At 40.2% G+C, this 19149-nt stretch overlaps 1 protein-coding gene across 2 annotated transcripts in view; it reads left to right on the forward strand.

Annotated features, from left to right (window-relative positions):
• The window catches only part of AGTR1 (angiotensin II receptor type 1), a 43689-nt gene extending 26764 nt beyond the window's left edge, over positions 1–16925 (forward strand). For both annotated transcript variants that reach the window (XM_081302420.1, XM_081302421.1), the window contains exon 3: positions 14910–16925. In XM_081302420.1, the coding sequence (XP_081158546.1) occupies positions 14957–16039 (1083 nt within the window). In that variant the 5' untranslated portion in view covers positions 14910–14956 and the 3' untranslated portion in view covers positions 16040–16925. The remainder of the gene's footprint in view (positions 1–14909) is intronic.
• Positions 16926–19149: the final 2224 nt, after the last annotated feature.

Here is a 19149-nt window from a genome sequence, read left to right on the forward strand (position 1 = left end):
CACTCCTAATTCTAGGCCAGTGTTTGTTCTAGGTCTTTTTATCCCTGCTAATCCTACAGTCCACTGATTCCCTCTCAACTTCTTAGATTACGTTGCTTTTTTCCTCTGTGCTTTTGGTTTTATATATTAAGATTCAGTGTCAGCATTCGCCATATCTTTTCACTCCCAATTTTGAGTGTTTCCATCTGATTGTTTCTTTATTTTTGGACTTTATTAGCTTTTTCTTCATTTCTGTTTTACCCTGATTATCCAGGAAAGGCTGTGTACATCTTTGGAAAGCTCTGATGTTCTCAATGAAGAGACCTTGGGAGTGACCTTATTTGTCTCCCAGGGAGTTGTATATCATGACTTCAAATGGCCCACTAAAATGTTACCCACTTGGCAGCAGTATACAGAAAAGGCTGCTCTCTCTGATAAGACATTCAGTGGGGGTTTCATAGCAAAAGAATAGACTTCTTAATGGGAAAGAGGGAGAAGTATAATCCCCTCTGATTTAGCTGGTCTTTCAAACTTCATGGTGCTTTTCTTCTTGAACTAGTCTATGAGAAATTTAAAAGGAAAATGCCTCAGGAATTGGTATCCATTAGTATGTGGCCAGAGAATTTTGGATGTAGAAGTCTCTTCATATTGCTTTTTATATAAAGCTCTTCTCTGCTATAAAAACGAATATCCTATGCCCTCATGGGGCAGATAAAGAGTTTTGTAGAGAAGGCAAGCAACAGAAAAATGAGGCTAATGAACTAAACTCTTCAGATGCCAAATCTCCAGAAAGGCTCCTTTATTCCTAAATGTTCATCTTCTTTCTCTCTCACTTTCCCTCCTTGGCTTAATTCTAATGAGAGCTTTGGTGACATGTAATATTTCCTGTGCTGTTCCTCATGGAAGAAAGGCCTAGGTGAATGCAAAGTTGTATTTATATTCAAATACTGCAGAATCAGTTCAGACCCTAAGGGTGCAATGGATGCCCTCTGGCCCTCAGTCATGCCTGCCTTGCCTATGATGGCAGTGCCACCAGAGGGCAGGGTTTGACTTCCCGACTGGGTGGCCTCCTCCTGGAAGTGGGGACCTGGGGCCAGAAAACAGCCATCAACTCTTGAAGCTCATATGAAGAATGCACTCTTCTAGTGTATCTGTGCAGAATCCTGTACTCCCATAAAATGCTTAGAGAGGGTAATTTCTAAAATGACCTCACACGGCAGGTGTTCAGTCAGTTTCCAGGCTCAGAGCTCCTGCTGAGCACCCACCACCACCCAGGACTGCTCAGGGATAACCCGAGAGGGTTTTTATCTTTTTGAGAAATCGATAGCTTTCCTGGGAAAATAAAATACAGAAAACCAAAGCCACCTATAAAATGCAACATATAGTTAACATTTCATAAAAGAGATAAAAATTAACAAAGTTAAAAAAAAAAAAAAGTAAGGCGGGAAGAGGGTTTCCCTATAGCAACACTGTTGACATCTTAGACCAGATGGTTCTTTGGGGGGGGGGGGTCTGTCTCGTGATTGGTAAAATGGTCAGCATACTGATACCCCCCCATCCTACCCCTACCCGAGCTGTACAAATGAAGAATGTGTGTAGACACTGCCAGATGACCCTAGAAAGCAAAACATCCCCTGGTGGAGAAGCACTGGACAGATAACATTATCAATCATTCAAAATAATGGAGCCTCAATACCCTCCTAGAACATCAAAAATGTAAGGACCTGTTTTCTGAGCCTGCTTCCTCAGCTAAAAAATAAGAATGATAATGTCGTCCAAACAACACCATACTTGGCACATAGCAAATATTCACTTAATCATAAATGATATACCTTGAGCTATTATTTGTCAATTCTGTGAATCAGAGACCAGCAAAAATAGAGAATAAAATAGCTGTATATTAAATAAATTTAGCTGGAGCTTTGTATATCACTTTGTGCTAAAGTTTTGCAGCTGAAGGGATTAAATTGATATTTTTCCTCCTTGACATAACTAATCAATGATGCTCTGTCTTCCTTTATGTGAAGGTCAAAGGGCAGTATCTCCTGCATCTCTAACATCTGATGAGTAGCTAATGATCCAGAAATAAACTTTAAAGTGCTTTGAAGGGTTTCTATGTGTAGAGAAGTTCTGTGTAAATAGTTCTCTAAGAGGAGGCTTGAGAATGATAATACACTTTCACTCTTTAAATTTGCTTTATAAGCTTCACCTATCTTAGGGGAGATAAGAGCCAAAATTAATTGGGGAGAAAAAAAAATAAATGATTTCAAACAGCCACGATCCTCAGCTGGAACTGAGCAACTGTAAAGATTTTGAAATTGCAGAGGAACTAGGCCGGAGGAGTTCAGCCAAAAAAAAATGTTTGTTTATAAAAACTAGAGAGTGTTAGATATTTCCATCATTCCAGCTTATCATCTGAAATTTCTGCTGGCTTGAGTGGAATTGTGCTCTTCTGTTTCCTACTGGTGGGCTTCCCTCCCCGACCACAATTGCCTTCAGATTGGAGACTGGTAACTGCAAGGACAGAGCAGCGTCGGGTTTAGCTAGCTGGAGGAACGAGAGGAGAATTGTCATACCTGGTGGGGAAAGGCGAGCACTCCCGAGTTGCTGTCATAGCAGAGTTCAGGAAGAGTGGCATTGACGCTGACAGTTGCTGACTTGAACAATTTTGTTGCTGGTGGTAAAAGGAGAGATCACCTACTGAACATGAAGGTGTGAAGGTGAGAAAAGATGAAATTGGTATAGCAGAGTTAAAAACCAGAGGGGCTGGTGGTCTTGGTGTGGCACAGAACATTCAAAAGTCTCCTCCTTGGCCTTATGCAGTTGGGCCTGCAGGATGACACGCTGCTTGCTCCTCAGCCCTAAGAAGAAATGCATTGTTGTTTTTTTTTTTTTTTTTTTTCATTTTGCAAACCAAGGAATGCATTGCATTTTACATTTAGAAAGGGTCAAACTATCAGAAGGCAAAAATGGCGTGTTATCTTAGGCTGCTCTCTTGGGAAGAGTTCCTTTTCAACTCCTACTCAGACTGCACACAAATACTTGGAATAGATCTTAATTTTGAGTCTGATGTGTGACATCTGGTGACTCATTTATTGCTAATGACGTGTTCACAGGAAGCAGAAGTCACCGGCATCTTATTTTCCAGTTGGCAAAGTGTTGTTTACCTTTCATTGGCCCAGCCTCTGTGCCTCTGATCACAGGCTGTTCAGTTAGGAAGCTCAAGTAGCCAACACAGAGAAGGGGTGGAGCAGTAAATAATAGAAGATAGATCATTCTAGATTTTTTAATGACAGTCAGTAGTGTAGTAACATGGTAATTTATGTGTTAAAATGATATAGAATTCAAAGAGGACTTTTCAAAGCTGGCAAAACTGTCCAATCCAAGCAGATTCTTAGCAGTGTCTCTCCGCGCACCTCCCCCAAGTCCATCCCTTGCTTCTTGTACCTTAGCTTCTTTCACTTCCAACACCGAGTGCAATTTCCCAATCTTTGTTATCCACATTTGCTTGCAGGGTAAATATGAGCCATATACACGATAGTGTGAATTTAACACCAACAAAGTCCTACAGTCTAGCACCTCTTAGACTCTCCACTTCTGTGATCTCATTTGGTCTTCTCAATTGTACTGTGAGGCCAACTGAACAGATATTACTAATTCATCATCATCCATCACAAATATCACGATATCATATTCTAGATATAAAAAAGGAGACAAAGGTTATATGAAAAGCCAGACTCTGCAGCACCTCTGAAGTACAGCATGTACTGGATTCAGATCCTTTGCTCTTTTCTGTCACTAACTTGAGTCAGGTTTTCCCTCCCCAGGTAGATTTTTGTTCTAATGATGATGTGGAGGTGGAGCTCTACCCCACCCACAGCTCAAGGATCATTTGACTAGACAGTGTCATGCTGGGCACACCCTAAGCCAGTCCAGAATATGTAAAGGAAACAGAGTTTAATGAGTATTTTTTTTTTGACCAGGGAATGAATCCAGGGGTGCTCTACCACTGAGCCACCTGCCCAGCCCTTTTTTGTTTTCAGTTTATTTTTTTTCTTTTTTTTTTTTTTATTGGTTGTTCACAACATTACAAAGCTCTTGACATATCATATTTCATACATCAGATTGAAGTGGGTTATGAACTCCCAATTTTACCCCAAATGCAGATTGCAGAATCACATCGGTTACACATCCACAATTTTACATAATGCCCTATTAGTAACTGTTGTATTCTGCTACCTTTCCTATCCCCTACTATCCCCCCTCCCCTTCCCTCACATCTTCTCTCTCTACCCCATCTACTGTAATTCATTTCTATCCTTGTTTATTTTCCCATTCCCGTCACAACCTCTTATATGTAATTTTGTATAGCAATGAGGGTCTCCTTCCATTTCCATGCAATTTCCCTTTTCTCTCCCTTTCCCTCCCATCTCATGTCTCTGTTTAATGTTAATATTTTCTTCCTGCTCTTCCTCCCTGCTCTGTTCATAGTTGCTCTTATTATATCAAAGAAGACATTTGGTATTTGTTGTTTAGGGATTGGCTAGCTTCACTAAGCATAATCTGCTCTAGTGCCATCCATTTCCCTGTAAATTCCACGATTTTGTCATTTTTTAGTGCTGCATAATATTCCATGGTGTATAAATGCCACATTTTTTTATCCATTCATCTATTGAAGTGCCCAGCCCTTTTTTATATTTGATTTAGAGACAGGGCCTCACTTGAGTTGTTTCGAACCTTACTAAGATGCTGAATTTGGCTTTGAATTTGCAATCTTCCTGCCTCAGTCTTCCAAGCCACTGAGAATACAGGCATGTGCCCCCAGGCCCAGCTAAATGCATAATTCTTAAACCATACTTAGGAGTCTCTTTTACTTGATCAGTGAAGCCTCACAAAGACCCATGGAACACATTTTAGCTGAGGGCAATTGAGTTGTTCATTGGATTTGATCTTGCCTATTAATCATGATTATCATCATTTAAGCCAGAGTTGCAGATTAAGTGGCCCACAGATCCAATATTAACATGTACCTGATCTCCTGGAGGTCTTCCTACACATGACTTTCTGGTTCAGTAGGTCTGAGGTGGAGCCTAAGATTTGCACGTTTAACAAAAGTTAAAAAGTTCCTGAGTGATACCGCTGCTGTTGTTCAGGGACCAGCACTCAGACCCATTGCCAGAGGGACAGGGAGGGCACTTGGGTGAGGGAAGCACCTACAGCAAACAGCAGCAGCCAGCCCTGTGGGCAGGAGCACGTGAGATGCAGCCCTCTCCACCGGGAGGTGCTGAGAGCATGAATTATACTCTGGATTGTGAAGAAATGGCTCAAAAAAATACAATATCTTAATATTTTTCATATCAATTACAGGTTGAAATAATAGTTTGGGTATATTGGGTTAAATCAAACATATTATCAAACTTAATTTCACCTGTTTTGTTTACTTTTATAATGTGGCTACTAGAAAAAATTTAATGACATGTGTATCTCTTTTGGACTACACTAACCTAAAGAATCAGAAAATAGAGAGTGGTAAGGATTAGTAAACCACAGAGGATTCAAATTCCAAAAGCTCTAAACACTTTGGGGCCCAAAGAAAATATGCCTGTTGGTCAGATTTGGCCTAAAGTCCTCAATTTGTAGCCAAACACTTGCGGTCACAAGTATTAAATGTAGAAGCAATTCGGTATCTAGAATTTTGCCTTTCCATCAGCATTAAACAAGTGCCTTGTTATAGTGTTTAAAATCAAGGATTGGATGATAATAATGGTAACTATTTCTTCTGAATTTCTGAATTAAAAATTCTTAATAGAATTATTAAAATCTTGATAGAACTATTAATATCTATAATATCTTTTGAAGATCTGAGCTTTTTCACCTAAATTCATTTCACTTACCCTTGTGTTATAAAAAGGTATTTTCCAAGTGTTTTTATGTCTTCCAAAGACTTTGCTTTTTACCTATATTGACCTGTAAAGTAGAGTTGAGAACAGGTGTGGGTATTCCCATTGCAAATATTTTGTAATATTTAAGGAATATCAAGGTAAGAGATTAAGTTTCCGGCTGGTGAGTGACAGGGCAGCCTCTGTGCCAGGAGTCCAGTCCTGTGCCTCTGCCAGATGGTTTGCTGTCCCCTGATTTAACAGCATTTTAAGGTTAAAAAGGCAACAAATAAATAATAACGCACACAAGACTGCAGTTTGAAAAATATAACTATGACAACATCAAATAAGCGTCACCCTCAAAGCATTTGCTTTCAGAGGACAGAAATCTCTTAACTTTGTCATATTCTAACTACTGCGTGATACATTGCTGCGGGTTTCTTTTCTAATAATGTCCCTGCCACTGTGTTTTCACCTGGGCAACTGAACCATATTAACTAATTGCTAAACTTTAACAAGTTGTATTTTGTCACAAAGAATCAGAGGCTATGTTCCTTTTGTATGAGTTATTTTAACAATATTGCATTTGAGAGGATGGTGTGTGTCATCCTGACTCCTTAACTTCAGGGCATGCTTTTAATTTTGCTTTCCAACCATGAACCAATTTGTCTGTACCCTTCCACCTTGTAGTGACAGTGAGCAAAGCAGAGATGCCTGAGAGTCTCAGCCCATGGCCACAAATGGAATGGAGCAAGCTAGTCCAGATAGGGCCCAGACCCATAACCTTGACTTCATTTTCCTGGGGCCACAGCCAGATTACATGGGAAGAGTTTCTTGGTGTGCTAGTTAACTTTTAGAAAGAAAGAAAAAGACCTATGACTATAATAATCTTACATGGAGTTTTTTATTCATCTTGAGCAAAAGGCAAAATTCTTTTCATTTTGTTGTTTTTAATATAAAGAGTTCTGGTGTTCAATATAGACTCTAATTAAATGAGTGTGGGACTAAAACTGTCTGTACAGATTAATATAGACACATAATTATTTAATGACATGTGATAGGTCACTTCTGTTTGTCAAGTTGTCCTTGCCTTCAAAAGAGGCACACCCATTTAGAAGAAAGATCTGGAAGTTGCAGGGCATTGAGGGGTGTGTGTGTGTGTGTGTGTGTGTGTGTGTCTGTGTGTGTGTGTGTAACTAACTCCCTGTAGAATACAGAAGTCTGGGGAAGCCCAGTGACTGGTTCACAGTCACCCAGCTACAGATCGAGGAAGTCAAAATGAGAATCACAGGCTCCTTCCACATGGTCCAGGGCTGACTCACAGGCTGTCATTCAAACATTTCCTAGTGCAATCAGAACGTTTAGCGATTTGGAGAAACATGCACAGTATATTGAATACTCACTAGCCTCATTTAAAATTTAAGTGATGTGGTTTGTATGTTAAAAACTTTCATCTGAAATGAATTGCCATGCAGGCAATAAGCTCTAGCATAAAACTCATAATACATATAAATTCTAAATGTTATCATAGTTTCTTAGGAATTCAAATTAGTACTTCCTTTCCCACCCAATCACTTTCCTTATGCCCCTTAAAGTGGAATTAGAAATGAAACAGTTTCTTTTGCTGAACTAGAGTTTCAAAAAAGTAAAAATGGAGTGGTTCCACATAAGAATGTTGGGGCTTTGTTCACGAATTAAAGAAAGCAGCTGTCCCACTGACCGGAATCCCACATGGGTGGAGACAGGAAGGCTGTGAGAGTCTCCACCACTAGCCACATTTCTAAGATGATGTCTCCTCCCTGTTAGCCAAGAAGCTGATCAGCTGAAATCAGTGAGTTCGGTGGAGCAATTCCCTAAGTTCTAAGTTGAGAGAATTTGAGAGTGTAAGAGCACAGGGGTTCATTTAAGTCCACGCCTCCTTCCCAGCTAGTTTTTGGATCCTTCTTCTCCTGGTCAGTCTCTGGATCCCTCCTCTCTCCAGGCTCCCCAGACAGCCTTCCACGACCCTTCCTATTTCAACATAAGAAGAATTCTCGCTAACACCAGCACATCCAAGGAGAATTTTTAAAGCACATGAATTAGACTTGATCACATATCTTTCATCCCTACTTGTTTCTCTTTTCATTGGGGGGTGGGGGAGACAGCAGTCAGGAGTTTGGAATAGTGGGGAACATAAGGGTCGTGGGACATCCCTTGTGGCTGAGTGGCTGTGATTGTAATTTATAATCAGTTGGGATTTCTAGAGTGAAGTTTTATTATAGCATGGTGTTCCATTATTAGATACCTGTCTTGATTAATTCCCAAGAAGCTAAAGTATAGGATTAACATATTGCTTTCACTGAAATTCATTTTATAAGTTGAAAGGAACTTCTGGATTTTTTCTTGATAAAGCTGGGATCTTTGGGTTTGTGGGTTACTTTTAACAGGGATGATTGGGAATGATGGAAGATTTAACCACCATCACCATGATGGCATATCCTTGCAGAATGCAGAAAGCTGGGGCCCTGTTTGCCTTTTCTGTGAGGTCAGACCACAGTGGCTGATGGAAGTGGACCCGCTACTTACCACTTAGACATATCACAGAGCCATTCATTAAGTTTGAGGAGGTTGGATCTTAAATACTTAATTAGTATGCTATTAATAATTTTAATAAAATATGTTTTGGATGGAGGAAAATAATCACTCAGGAATTAACAAAGATAAAGAAAATCATCGGGGCTGGGGATGTGGCTCAAGCGGTAGCGCGCTCGCCTGGCATGCGTGCGGCCCGGGTTCGATCCTCAGCACCACATACCAACAAAGATGTTGTGTCCGCCGAGAACTAAAAAATAAATATTAAAAATTCTCTCTCTCTCTCTCTCTCTCTCTCTCTCTCTCTCTCTCTCTCTCTCTCTCTCTCTCTCTCACTCTCTCTTTAAAAAAAAAAAAAAAAGAAAATCATCCACAGGGAAAGCATTTAGTGAGAGAAGTTGGACTGTCATTGCCAGCCAAGAATGTGACATTCAGCTGGGCACAGTGGCACATGCCTGTAATCCCAGCAGCTCAGGAGTCTGAGGCAGGAGGATCACAAGTTCAAAGCCAGCCTCAGCAACTGCAAGGCACTAAGCAACTCAGTGAGATCCAGTCTCTAAATAAAATATAAAATAGGGCTGGGGATGTGGCTCAGGGGTCAAGTGCCCCTGAGTTCAATCCCTGGTACCAAAAAAAAAAAAAGGACTGTGTGGCATTCTCCTGTGCATCTGACATGGAATCAGTTCTAGACACTGTCCCCATGGTGCCAGGTGATCTGCCATGCTTCTCTCTCCATGATAGCCAGTATTACCAACATGGATGCAACTGCAGCCCAAAACTAATAAGCTTTGTAATCCATAGCTTATGGTGTTCAGGTAACTTAAGTGTTAGGTACAAAGAATATTAGGGAAACATCAGTCCAGATGAAGGTGATGGACTTAACAGGCAGGGAAATGCTTCTTCCTGTTCCAAACACAAAATATTGGACCATGGCTCTGTTTGAGTTAAGACCACAGGACCAGAGAAGGACTAATACAGCGTACACAGCTAGATTATGTTCTAATGATTTTACCCAAAAACCCACTTGAAGTTGCTTTCAGTATGTGAGTCTAGGGTCCCTGACTTCTACACCCTGTGCACCCAAGCAGAAATTTCACAGGCTCCCAAGATGAATTCATAGTCCAAGATTACTAATCCTAGAGGAAGGCAAATTCCAAGAAAGTAGATCCAAAGATGTGACACATAGAATTTATATCTGAGGAGCTGCAAGTAATGGAGCAATTTGGTAGGGGCTCTTAGCAAACAGAAATTCCAAATATGTGAGGAGATGAAGGAAAATATACAGCCCATAAAACACACAATGCTAAGAAATAGGACAAATAGATTTCTAAAAGAAACAAGTAGAAACTTTACAAATTTCAGTGCCAATATCTATGAGTTGATGAATTTGCAAATGGATGGCTTACTAACAGCATTTCTGAGGGTTGAGGGGGGACATAGAAAGAGAAACAGATGCTTTTTAAAATCTGAATTATAAAATAAATGCAATAAAGAGAATGGTTTTTGAACAGGATGGTTATTGAGCCGTCCAACCCTGCAAGCCAGTGACTTATGAACACTGGCCTGCTCTTTTTGATATTTGAGAGAGAGAGACTTTGATAGAAGATGATTCGAAAATATAATTAGTTGGTCTTTCCATTCTCTCTTTATTATCATAAGAACCCATGGAATGTTTTTTTTTTTCCCTTTAGATTGCAAACTCATTAGAAAAGATGCTTAAAATGAACAATTCAATTAGATTGGCTTTGGCTTGCCTAAAAGCACAAGAAGGGATTAATATTCTAATCAAAAGTGTTAGGGAAATAGTATTAGAATAATAAAGAAAGACAGAAAATCTTCTTTCTCAAGCTTGTGTTCGAGAACCCAGGAAACTGTCAAGGAATATAAAACAACTCCTCCAAAAGCAAGCAATGAGTGCATGGATGTGCTTTGGGCACAGTGAATGAGCCTCTGTGTTTGCCGCAGGCTGAAGGTTCCCACCCGACTCGTGGAAAATTTGCTCAGCTGCTTAAGATTATTTTTACCCATCCTTCAGAAGAATAGCAGCCTGGAATTTTTAGCCTTTTATTGCTAACATAAAGAACTTACCAGTGATAAACTTTTTTTACTCTCTCATGCTTTCTCTACCATTGGCTATTCTGAGTCAGTGTTTGCCTTGCTTTCGAAAATAATAGTAAAGATTCAAATAAAACATGTATTAAACACTATTTGAAACATATTCCCAGTACTTTCACATTATCTCATTTAATTCCCACAATAATCATATGCAATAAGAATCACCATTCTAATCTGACAGATGAGGAATCTGAGGTTCACAGTGAAATGAAGTGACTTACCCAGAGCTACATGGGTTTGTAAATGGCACAGGATGATTCCATTAAGATCTCTTAACTCCAAATACATATTTTTTCCCCTAGGGGCAAAAGATTGCTATGGAATTCATGTACACCCACAGAGCCTGGATAAAAGCTATAGCAAGATCTGGAATAGGACAAATAGGAAGAGGTCACTCCTTTGTGGATTTTTAAATCACGGTTAGATTTTAGTTTTTAACTGATACATTAAAATCGTACACATTCACGGGGTACCATGTGATGTTTCAGCATATGTTTCTATGGTGTAATGCTGAGATCAGGTTAAATATATCCATCTCCCCAAAGATTTCTCTCTTTTTTCTGACAAAAACATTCAGAATCCTTTTAGCTTTCTGAGATGTACGTGATCATTATCTAATCACCCCACCGTGCAGCAGCACCCTAGAACTGCTCTCTCCTACCTGACTGTAACTTGGTACCACTGACTCCTGTGTTTTCGTCAGTGTTCTGCCTGTTCACAGCCCTGTTGTTAGGAAGAGAAGCAGGGGGTCTTCGTTTTCTGGGACTCACAATTTCAGTGTTCCTAACAGACCACATCTCCCCTCCTGCAGCTCTCACCAAAACAGCATCCTTTCAGCTTCAAGTGGGAATGAGCCCCACGCCTTGTCACTCACTTGTCCCCAATCTCAGACAGCTACCAATCTCAGCAGTTCCACTTTTCCCACTTTCCTGAGGACTGGTTTCTCTGGGGAAGCTCATCAGTGGCAGCAGTGCACACTGCAGACTGGCCCGTGTCACCTTTCCATCCAGAAAGGCCCAGGGCATGCTCACACCCAACAGTTCCAGGAGGGTGACTCGAGATTTGTACATTTCAAAAGCAGTTTCCCTAGGTGACACTGCAGACATTGCTGTGGAGGTGAAAGTTCAAGGAGTGACAGTCTCGACTCCATCTGAACAGCTGGCTGGGTGCTTTGCAGTCATCACCTCACCTCAACTCTCTATATGCCCTCCAGAGTCAAAGTGCTCTCTCAATTCCTTTCCCCTTCCCACCAAGCTGGTCAGAGCATCCCACATGCCTCGGGTGTGGTATAGCGTTCAACACTGGAGAGAGGAAGTGTCTCTAAGGCTTCTGTCCCCCCAGCCAGACTTGAACACTGCCAAGGAGGAGAAGGACTGTGACTTGATTCATTTTGCATCCTGGACACCCACACATAGTAGGTGTTCAGTGACTGTATGATGAATGGTCAATGCCTGCTGAATGCACTAATTACATTTGTGCTTTCTTGGTTTTGCTCTGGTGACAACCCCTAAAATTCCTCTCTCCCTTTCCTGCACTCTCAGATAGGAGAAAATGTATTTCCTTATTAGTTAGGGAATCTTGGTCATTCTACAAATTATTATGTAAAATGTCCTTCTAATTAATATATTCAGTTCTTCGGGCAGAGTACCTCAAGTGATATGCTCATTACAATGATAAATACATCACTGAAGTTTCAGAGTAGACTCCAACACATGACATAGTGGTGAGTGTGAATTAGCATGGACTGTGGAAGAGGCTCAGCCCCGCTTGGGAAGAAGCTGGAATCCCAAAACTCTGCTTTTAAATTGGTTCTCATATGCAAACTTGATCCCATCCTATTCCATTATATGTTTCAGGCTAGGCAATAAAATTTTATGTCCTACAAATATAGGATTAATGGACGCAGTCTGATTTATGTGCCCTCCAAGTAGGGTCAAGAGAGGAAACAGAGGAGAGAATGTCCTCCTTGCTCTAGCAGCTCAGGTAGCCAGTGGATTCTCACGCAACGCATCCCATGTATTCTGTATTTGTGTGTGGGGGGAGATGCGCGTGTGCCTTTAAGTCCAAGCTGAGCCAAATATTTACCTCTGACCATATTTTCAGTTCGACCAGGCCCTTTTCAACCTTTGACATTCTTTAATATTTCTAATCCCCCCTCCCCAGGCAAAACCCAGCTGGTCACAACTAGAAGTTAAGAGAAAAGCAAATGGTTAAATTAATCCCTATTGAGGCATAAATGACTACTAGCCCATAAGACTTTGGTGAAGTAATTAACTCTTAATAAAGAATAATTATCCAAGGAAATTATACTTCTAAATTGGCATGAATTCAATAACTATATTGAAAGGAATGGAAAGAAAGCAAGTAAGGAAGAACTTAGTCATACCTCCTAAAAGCCTGGTTGGCTTCTATGAAATTATTCCTTCTTTGTATCTTCTGTTTCCTCCACATGGTGCCAAGGGTCTTTCGAAAGTTTGTTTTTGTTTGCTTGTCCCTCATGAGGCTCAGGTTGATACCGGGTGCTTTCTGCAATACTATGAAGAGCAGTATGTAAACTGGCTTCAGAAGCCCAGTAGAAACTGTTCTCCTCACTCTGTGCTCACAGCATCAAGTTTCAGCTAGTCACTCATTCCGTTTCCATGGTTCCTTTATCATCTACTCCTGGAATATACCAGAACCTGTAGTAGTAGACAGGATGATTCAAGCAGGCCCCTCTCCCACAGCTGACCGGCCACTGGGAAGACAGAGATGTCAGGATGACTCAAGTGTCCCACCTGTATCCAGAGTTCCAAAGAAACTTGGAAATGTTGGGAAGGATGCATGTGATGTGATGAAGGGTTGATAGTGCTAGTGTGTGGCTGCTAATGAGTGAAAGGAGACAAAAAGAAAGATTTAGGTTGTACAAAGCCAAGTGCAAAAGAAAAAATGTTGAGGGCATAGAACCAAATAGTTGAAGAGAACTTCACCTACTGAGGGGAAGGTAAAAGGCTACTTGGGAACTCTTCTTCTCATGCATTATCTCCTTTGTTATTTGTTGTTATTTTTCCCATGGAACTTGAACATTTCCCAAATACAGAATACATGGATGTGTTGCATGAGAATCCACTGTATACTTTGAAGAAAGGCAGAGGTACAAAATGATTTTTTGAAGTATCACATTACAAAATAAAAAGGGGTGTCTGTTAGTGTTCCAGATAATAATACTTCTCAGGCTTCAAATCATGCATTATTTCTTAAAAGCCAGCAACTGGGTCTTATCCTTTGCCTCACTCCTTTGTACCAGGATGAACACTCCCCTTGGAATGTGTGTCCAGCTTCTCTGGAGGCCAAGCACAGCTGTGCTAGGCAGATCACGAGTGTCTTGATCTTGTTCCTCTTCTTCCCCAGGGCACAGCCACTCACATCTAGGGATCTGCTCCAGGTTTAGACATAGGATCTATGTGCCAGCACCACCAGCCTGCCTGCTTGTTCTTACCTGTGTCCAGTGCTGCCCTTCCCCTCAGAGCTCACCTGTAGCACACCCTGTGAGGTCACCTTCAGCCTCTTTGACAGGACTTTCTGGTGGTTTAACACAGAAAGTGTTAGCATGGTGCTCCTCCCGAGAATCTGAGTCTTCCTAAGATCCTACAGAACTGCTGCCATCTCTAGCTCCAGAAACAGCTAGCAGGAATGAATGTGGGAAGATTCGGGATGTTTTGGAATATCTAAGTTGGAAATTACAGAATAAGTAGTTATAGCCAGTAGCAGCTTGTAAAACCAGGGGGAAAAAATGCTCTTCCCAAGAGCTGAGCCCTCCCTCCAACCTCTCTTCAAATATATTCTCACAATGACCAGTTTCTCAGTAACTTAAAAGCAGATATTCTGACCACTTAAGGGAAATTTTTATACCTAAGTAAAGATTGTGAGATGAAATACATGGTTTGAAGAATATGATACAGCTGTGCCATACTTCTGGGGTTAAAGATAAGTTAATTAGTCTTACTTACCTCAGGAGAAACTTTCAAGTTGTTCTGAATAACTAGATTAATTCAGCAGTGTTTTCTAAGATTTAGATTGTTTTCAGTTCACTTAGAAGCTAGGACTTACTTGTAGGAAAAATATAAAAGCAAAATCTTTAGGAAGTTTTAGTCACATTGGACTCTCTCTTCCATGTCTCTGGAGGATGCTTATGAATTCCTGCAAAAGCAGAATATTCTACAGTTAAAGATGCAATCCTAGACTTTTATCAGTTCACAGTCTTTCTTTAGGAAAATGTGATTTAACATGTATTATAAGACTCAGGTTGAGTATGATTGAAAAATAAAACTGCTGACAATGAGAAGTTAAAATATTTTCCTTTATTATTTCTGTTCCCCCCCCCCCCAGGAGCATTTGATATAGCATCTGACACTGTTTCAACTCAAGAAATCAAAATGAACCTCAACTCTTCCCTAGATGATGGTATTAAAAGAATCCAAGATGACTGCCCCAAAGCTGGCAGGCACAATTACATATTTATCATGATTCCTACTCTGTACAGCATCATCTTCGTGGTGGGAATATTTGGAAACAGCTTGGTGGTGATCGTCATTTACTTTTACATGAAAATGAAGACCGTGGCCAGTGTTTTCCTTTTGAATTTAGCATTGGCTGACCTCTGCTTTTTGCTGACATTGCCACTGTGGGCTGTCTACACTGCTATGGAATACCGCTGGCCCTTTGGCAACTACCTGTGTAAGATTGCTTCGGCCAGCGTCAGTTTCAACCTCTATGCCAGTGTGTTTCTGCTCACGTGTCTCAGTATCGACCGCTACCTGGCCATCGTCCACCCCATGAAATCTCGCCTCCGACGCACAATGCTTGTGGCCAAAGTCACCTGCATCATTATATGGCTGCTGGCCGGCTTGGCCAGTTTGCCATCTGTCATCCACCGAAATGTCTTTTTCATCGAGAACACCAATGTCACGGTTTGTGCTTTCCATTATGAGGCCAACAACTCAATTGTCCCTGTCGGGATGGGCCTGACCAAAAACGTCCTGGGTTTCATCTTTCCTTTTCTGATTATTCTGACAAGTTACACTCTTATTTGGAAGGCCCTCAAGAAGGCTTATGCCATCCAGAAGAACAAGCCGAGAAATGATGATATCTTTAAGATAATCATGGCAATTGTGCTTTTCTTTTTCTTCTCCTGGGTTCCCCACCAAATCTTCACCTTCCTGGATGTGTTGATTCAGCTGGGCGTCATACGCAACTGTAAAATCTCAGATATTGTGGACACAGCCATGCCCATCACCATTTGCATTGCTTATTTTAACAATTGCCTCAATCCTCTTTTCTATGGCTTTCTGGGAAAGAAATTTAAAAAATATTTTCTCCAGCTTCTGAAATACATTCCCCCAAAGCCCAAGACCCACTCAAATCTATCAACCAAAATGAGCACGCTGTCCTACCGCCACTCCGATAATTTAAGCTCCTCCACCAAGAAGTCAGCGCCACCGCCTTTTGAGATCGAGTGACAAGTGTGTGAAGAAGTCCTGTGAAAGGAAGAGCCAGGGAAACATTCCTCTATAGCACTTCACTACCGAATGAGCACTCGCCTCTTTTCCGAATGTAAGCAGATCGCTGATTAAGTGCACTGATGCTCCTTTTCTAAAGCTCTGAACAAAAGCTTTTCTTTCCCTTTGCCACAAAATGAAGCAAAGCCACGCTTTTCCATGGTTTGCCTTAAACAGATCACCGCTGCTCCCAGAACAATATCACAAACTGGATGGATGTGTTAATTAGGAAAATTTTACCGGCAGAAATGCAATCTCCCATCTCCTCTTGTTCTGTCATTTTTTTTTTTTAATTTCCACATAAAGGTACTTAGAATATGTTCAACCTTCAGAAGAGCAACAGAAGATCCCTGGGAGTTCAAAGTTGCTCTGCCCAGTTTCCGCAGGGCAGTGAAGCTTTGGTGCCTGTTTAGCCATTAGCAACGGTGGTCACTCCTTCCTGCTACTACGCATTTGGAACAAGGATTAGCTAAGCAGTAGTTATCAAGTTTCAGAACCTTTCGTGAAATTCAGTCAGTGTCTTAGAGATCCACACTACCAATACTGTGCCAGCCAGATGGCTTAGTTGTACAATGTTGTCACTTAAGTCACTGCATAAAAGTTAAAACTATTTGTAAAGCTGTTATCCAGATCCCTGGTGGCTCTGTCTTCCTAGTCCTGTTAGTTCTATTTCATATCTGAGAAATGTGTATAGTTTATGGTTAAGAGATTATATGTCATAAAGTATGCCTGTTTTTTAAAAAGTATATATTCTACATATATATGTACATCTCTAAACTGCTGTTATTTGATTAAAAGCTGGAAAAGTTATATTTACCTTGAAATAAAATAATTTTATTGTAATGTATCTAGTGTTCACTACTTAATAGAGATGCTTATTTATTTTTAAAATAGGATAAATGTGGATAAGAATGATTGTATTTTCATTTAAAGTTTCACTCAACTGATAGCTTAATTCTGCTAGGTATCAATTTTTGTATCCCATTATTGAAAAGACAAAGAAAATTGTTCCCTTACTGAACAACATGGAATAAACACATTGTGTTGAAATTTAGTTTTCCATACAATAGCAAAAATAATTCTTACTTCTTATAAAATTTAAATAATACATTATTTGGGGCTGGGGATATAGCTCAATTGGTAAAGTGCCTGCCTTGCATGCACAAGGCCCTGGGTTCAATCCCCAGCCCTAAACACACAAAATAATAATAATAATACATAATTTTATTCATGAATTTTAAGTGGGATTTTTCTAATTACATATGTGATCATTGTGGGAAATTTAGAAGACATAGAAAAGCATAAAAAAAGTCATCTTTAGTTTCCCAACTCAAAAATGATCATTTTAATGTTTTTGCCTACTTCCTTCTACTTTTTTGTATTCATACACATATACATATATAAATTATGACACTGGAGTCATAATGCATACAGAATTTTGTATACAATTTTTTTTGGATTAACATGATAACATGGTAGTTTCCTAACCCATTAAATATTTGCTAAAACACTTTACTATTTTCACAATGTTACAAAATACAGACACACCCTGATGTAGTTAGCTAGTCACCAAATTGGAACATTTAGCTTTTTTCAGACTATTTTTCAGTTTCATAAATCACACTGAGATGAGCCCTTGAGCGATGAATCTGATAATTCCTCACCCTCCTCCACGTGGCCCAACTGAGTAGACACTCTGAACATTTTCATATTCTTAATACACATTGCCAAATATTTCCCAGAAACTTGTAATAATTTATAATGCCACCAACTGTGTGTGAACAAATCTCACCACAGCCTCAGCACCAAGGGGTGTTCGCTAAATTTAAGCAAAAACAAGAAATTTACTGGAAGGATCCAGGTGTGGGCCACAAGGGCGGGGATGGAACTGGGCCTGAAGAAGCCCTGGTCACCTAAGGTTGCCATGGGTGGCTGCCGCCTTCTCCACCTGTCTCTCTGCTCCTGTGTGGCCCATGGGGTCAGGGGTGGGGGTAGGCTGGTGTTCTCATTCTATTCTATAAATTGTAGCCAAAGGATTCAGGTGACCATAAAACAGCTGGCGGAGGCCAAGGGTGAAGAGGTCATTCAGAGAGGCCTATTAATTTTTAATTTCACTAACATAATGCCTGCCACTCATTCCAAGTTTTCTTTATTTTCATAAAGAGATTAACTCCCAAAATTAAATTTCAGCTCATCCCAAATTATACTATAAGCTTGTCCTATTTGAAATCCCTTCAGGTCAGCTTCCTAACAGTTTACCCTTTTTTCAATAATTATTTGAATCCAAGGGGGTGCAAGTACTTTAAACTTGCTGAACCATTTGATAGGTTATAGCTGAAGCAATTTCTGAAAGGTAGTTGTATTCAGATATCCTCCAGCTCATGTATTTAGTAACTGATATGAATTTCACATTGCAAATCTCATTTTTGTTTTAATTTCATCAAATTATATTGTCATTTTACCCCCATCTCTTTTTGTGAAATATTTATAACCTTGAAGATTATTCTTGCTTTTTCAGTAATACCACCTAACATTGAAGTTGAGATTCACTTACCAAACTGTCAGGAGAGGATGACATGATTCATTCTTCATGAACATGTGTAGAGTTTAGGTACAGTTCTTATTTGTGGAATATTCTTGAAGTTTATGCAGAAAAGGCTATGTTCCATAAAGATCTAGATAGATGCCCAGCAGAATTCAAGTGGTATATCCTAAATCTTATTCCCTCATGAACAAATCTATCTTTTCAGTCAATAGAATCATTCATAAGTTCAATCACTTTTATATGGTTTCCTACTTTGTGCTGGGGGAGTAGAGTTGTGTCACACATAGCATATAACGTGTGCAAGGCCTTTCAATCAGCTGCAGCAGGCAACATGAAAGAGAGCCAAGTGACAAGTACTTGATTGCAAAGCTAAGGAAAGACTGGCACAGTTTGATAACACAGATTTTCAGTTGCATTACTCTGCATATTGCTGTAGTTTTTCTCCAGTGGATACATGCCAACCTGGAGATCCAGAGAAGAGAAAACCAATTTAAGGAGGTCATAAAAGTGGTAAATGAAAGAAAAT

Source organism: Spermophilus citellus (genome assembly GCF_964194105.1).
Source record: "Spermophilus citellus genome assembly, chromosome: 7".
NCBI lineage: Eukaryota > Metazoa > Chordata > Mammalia > Rodentia > Sciuridae > Spermophilus > Spermophilus citellus.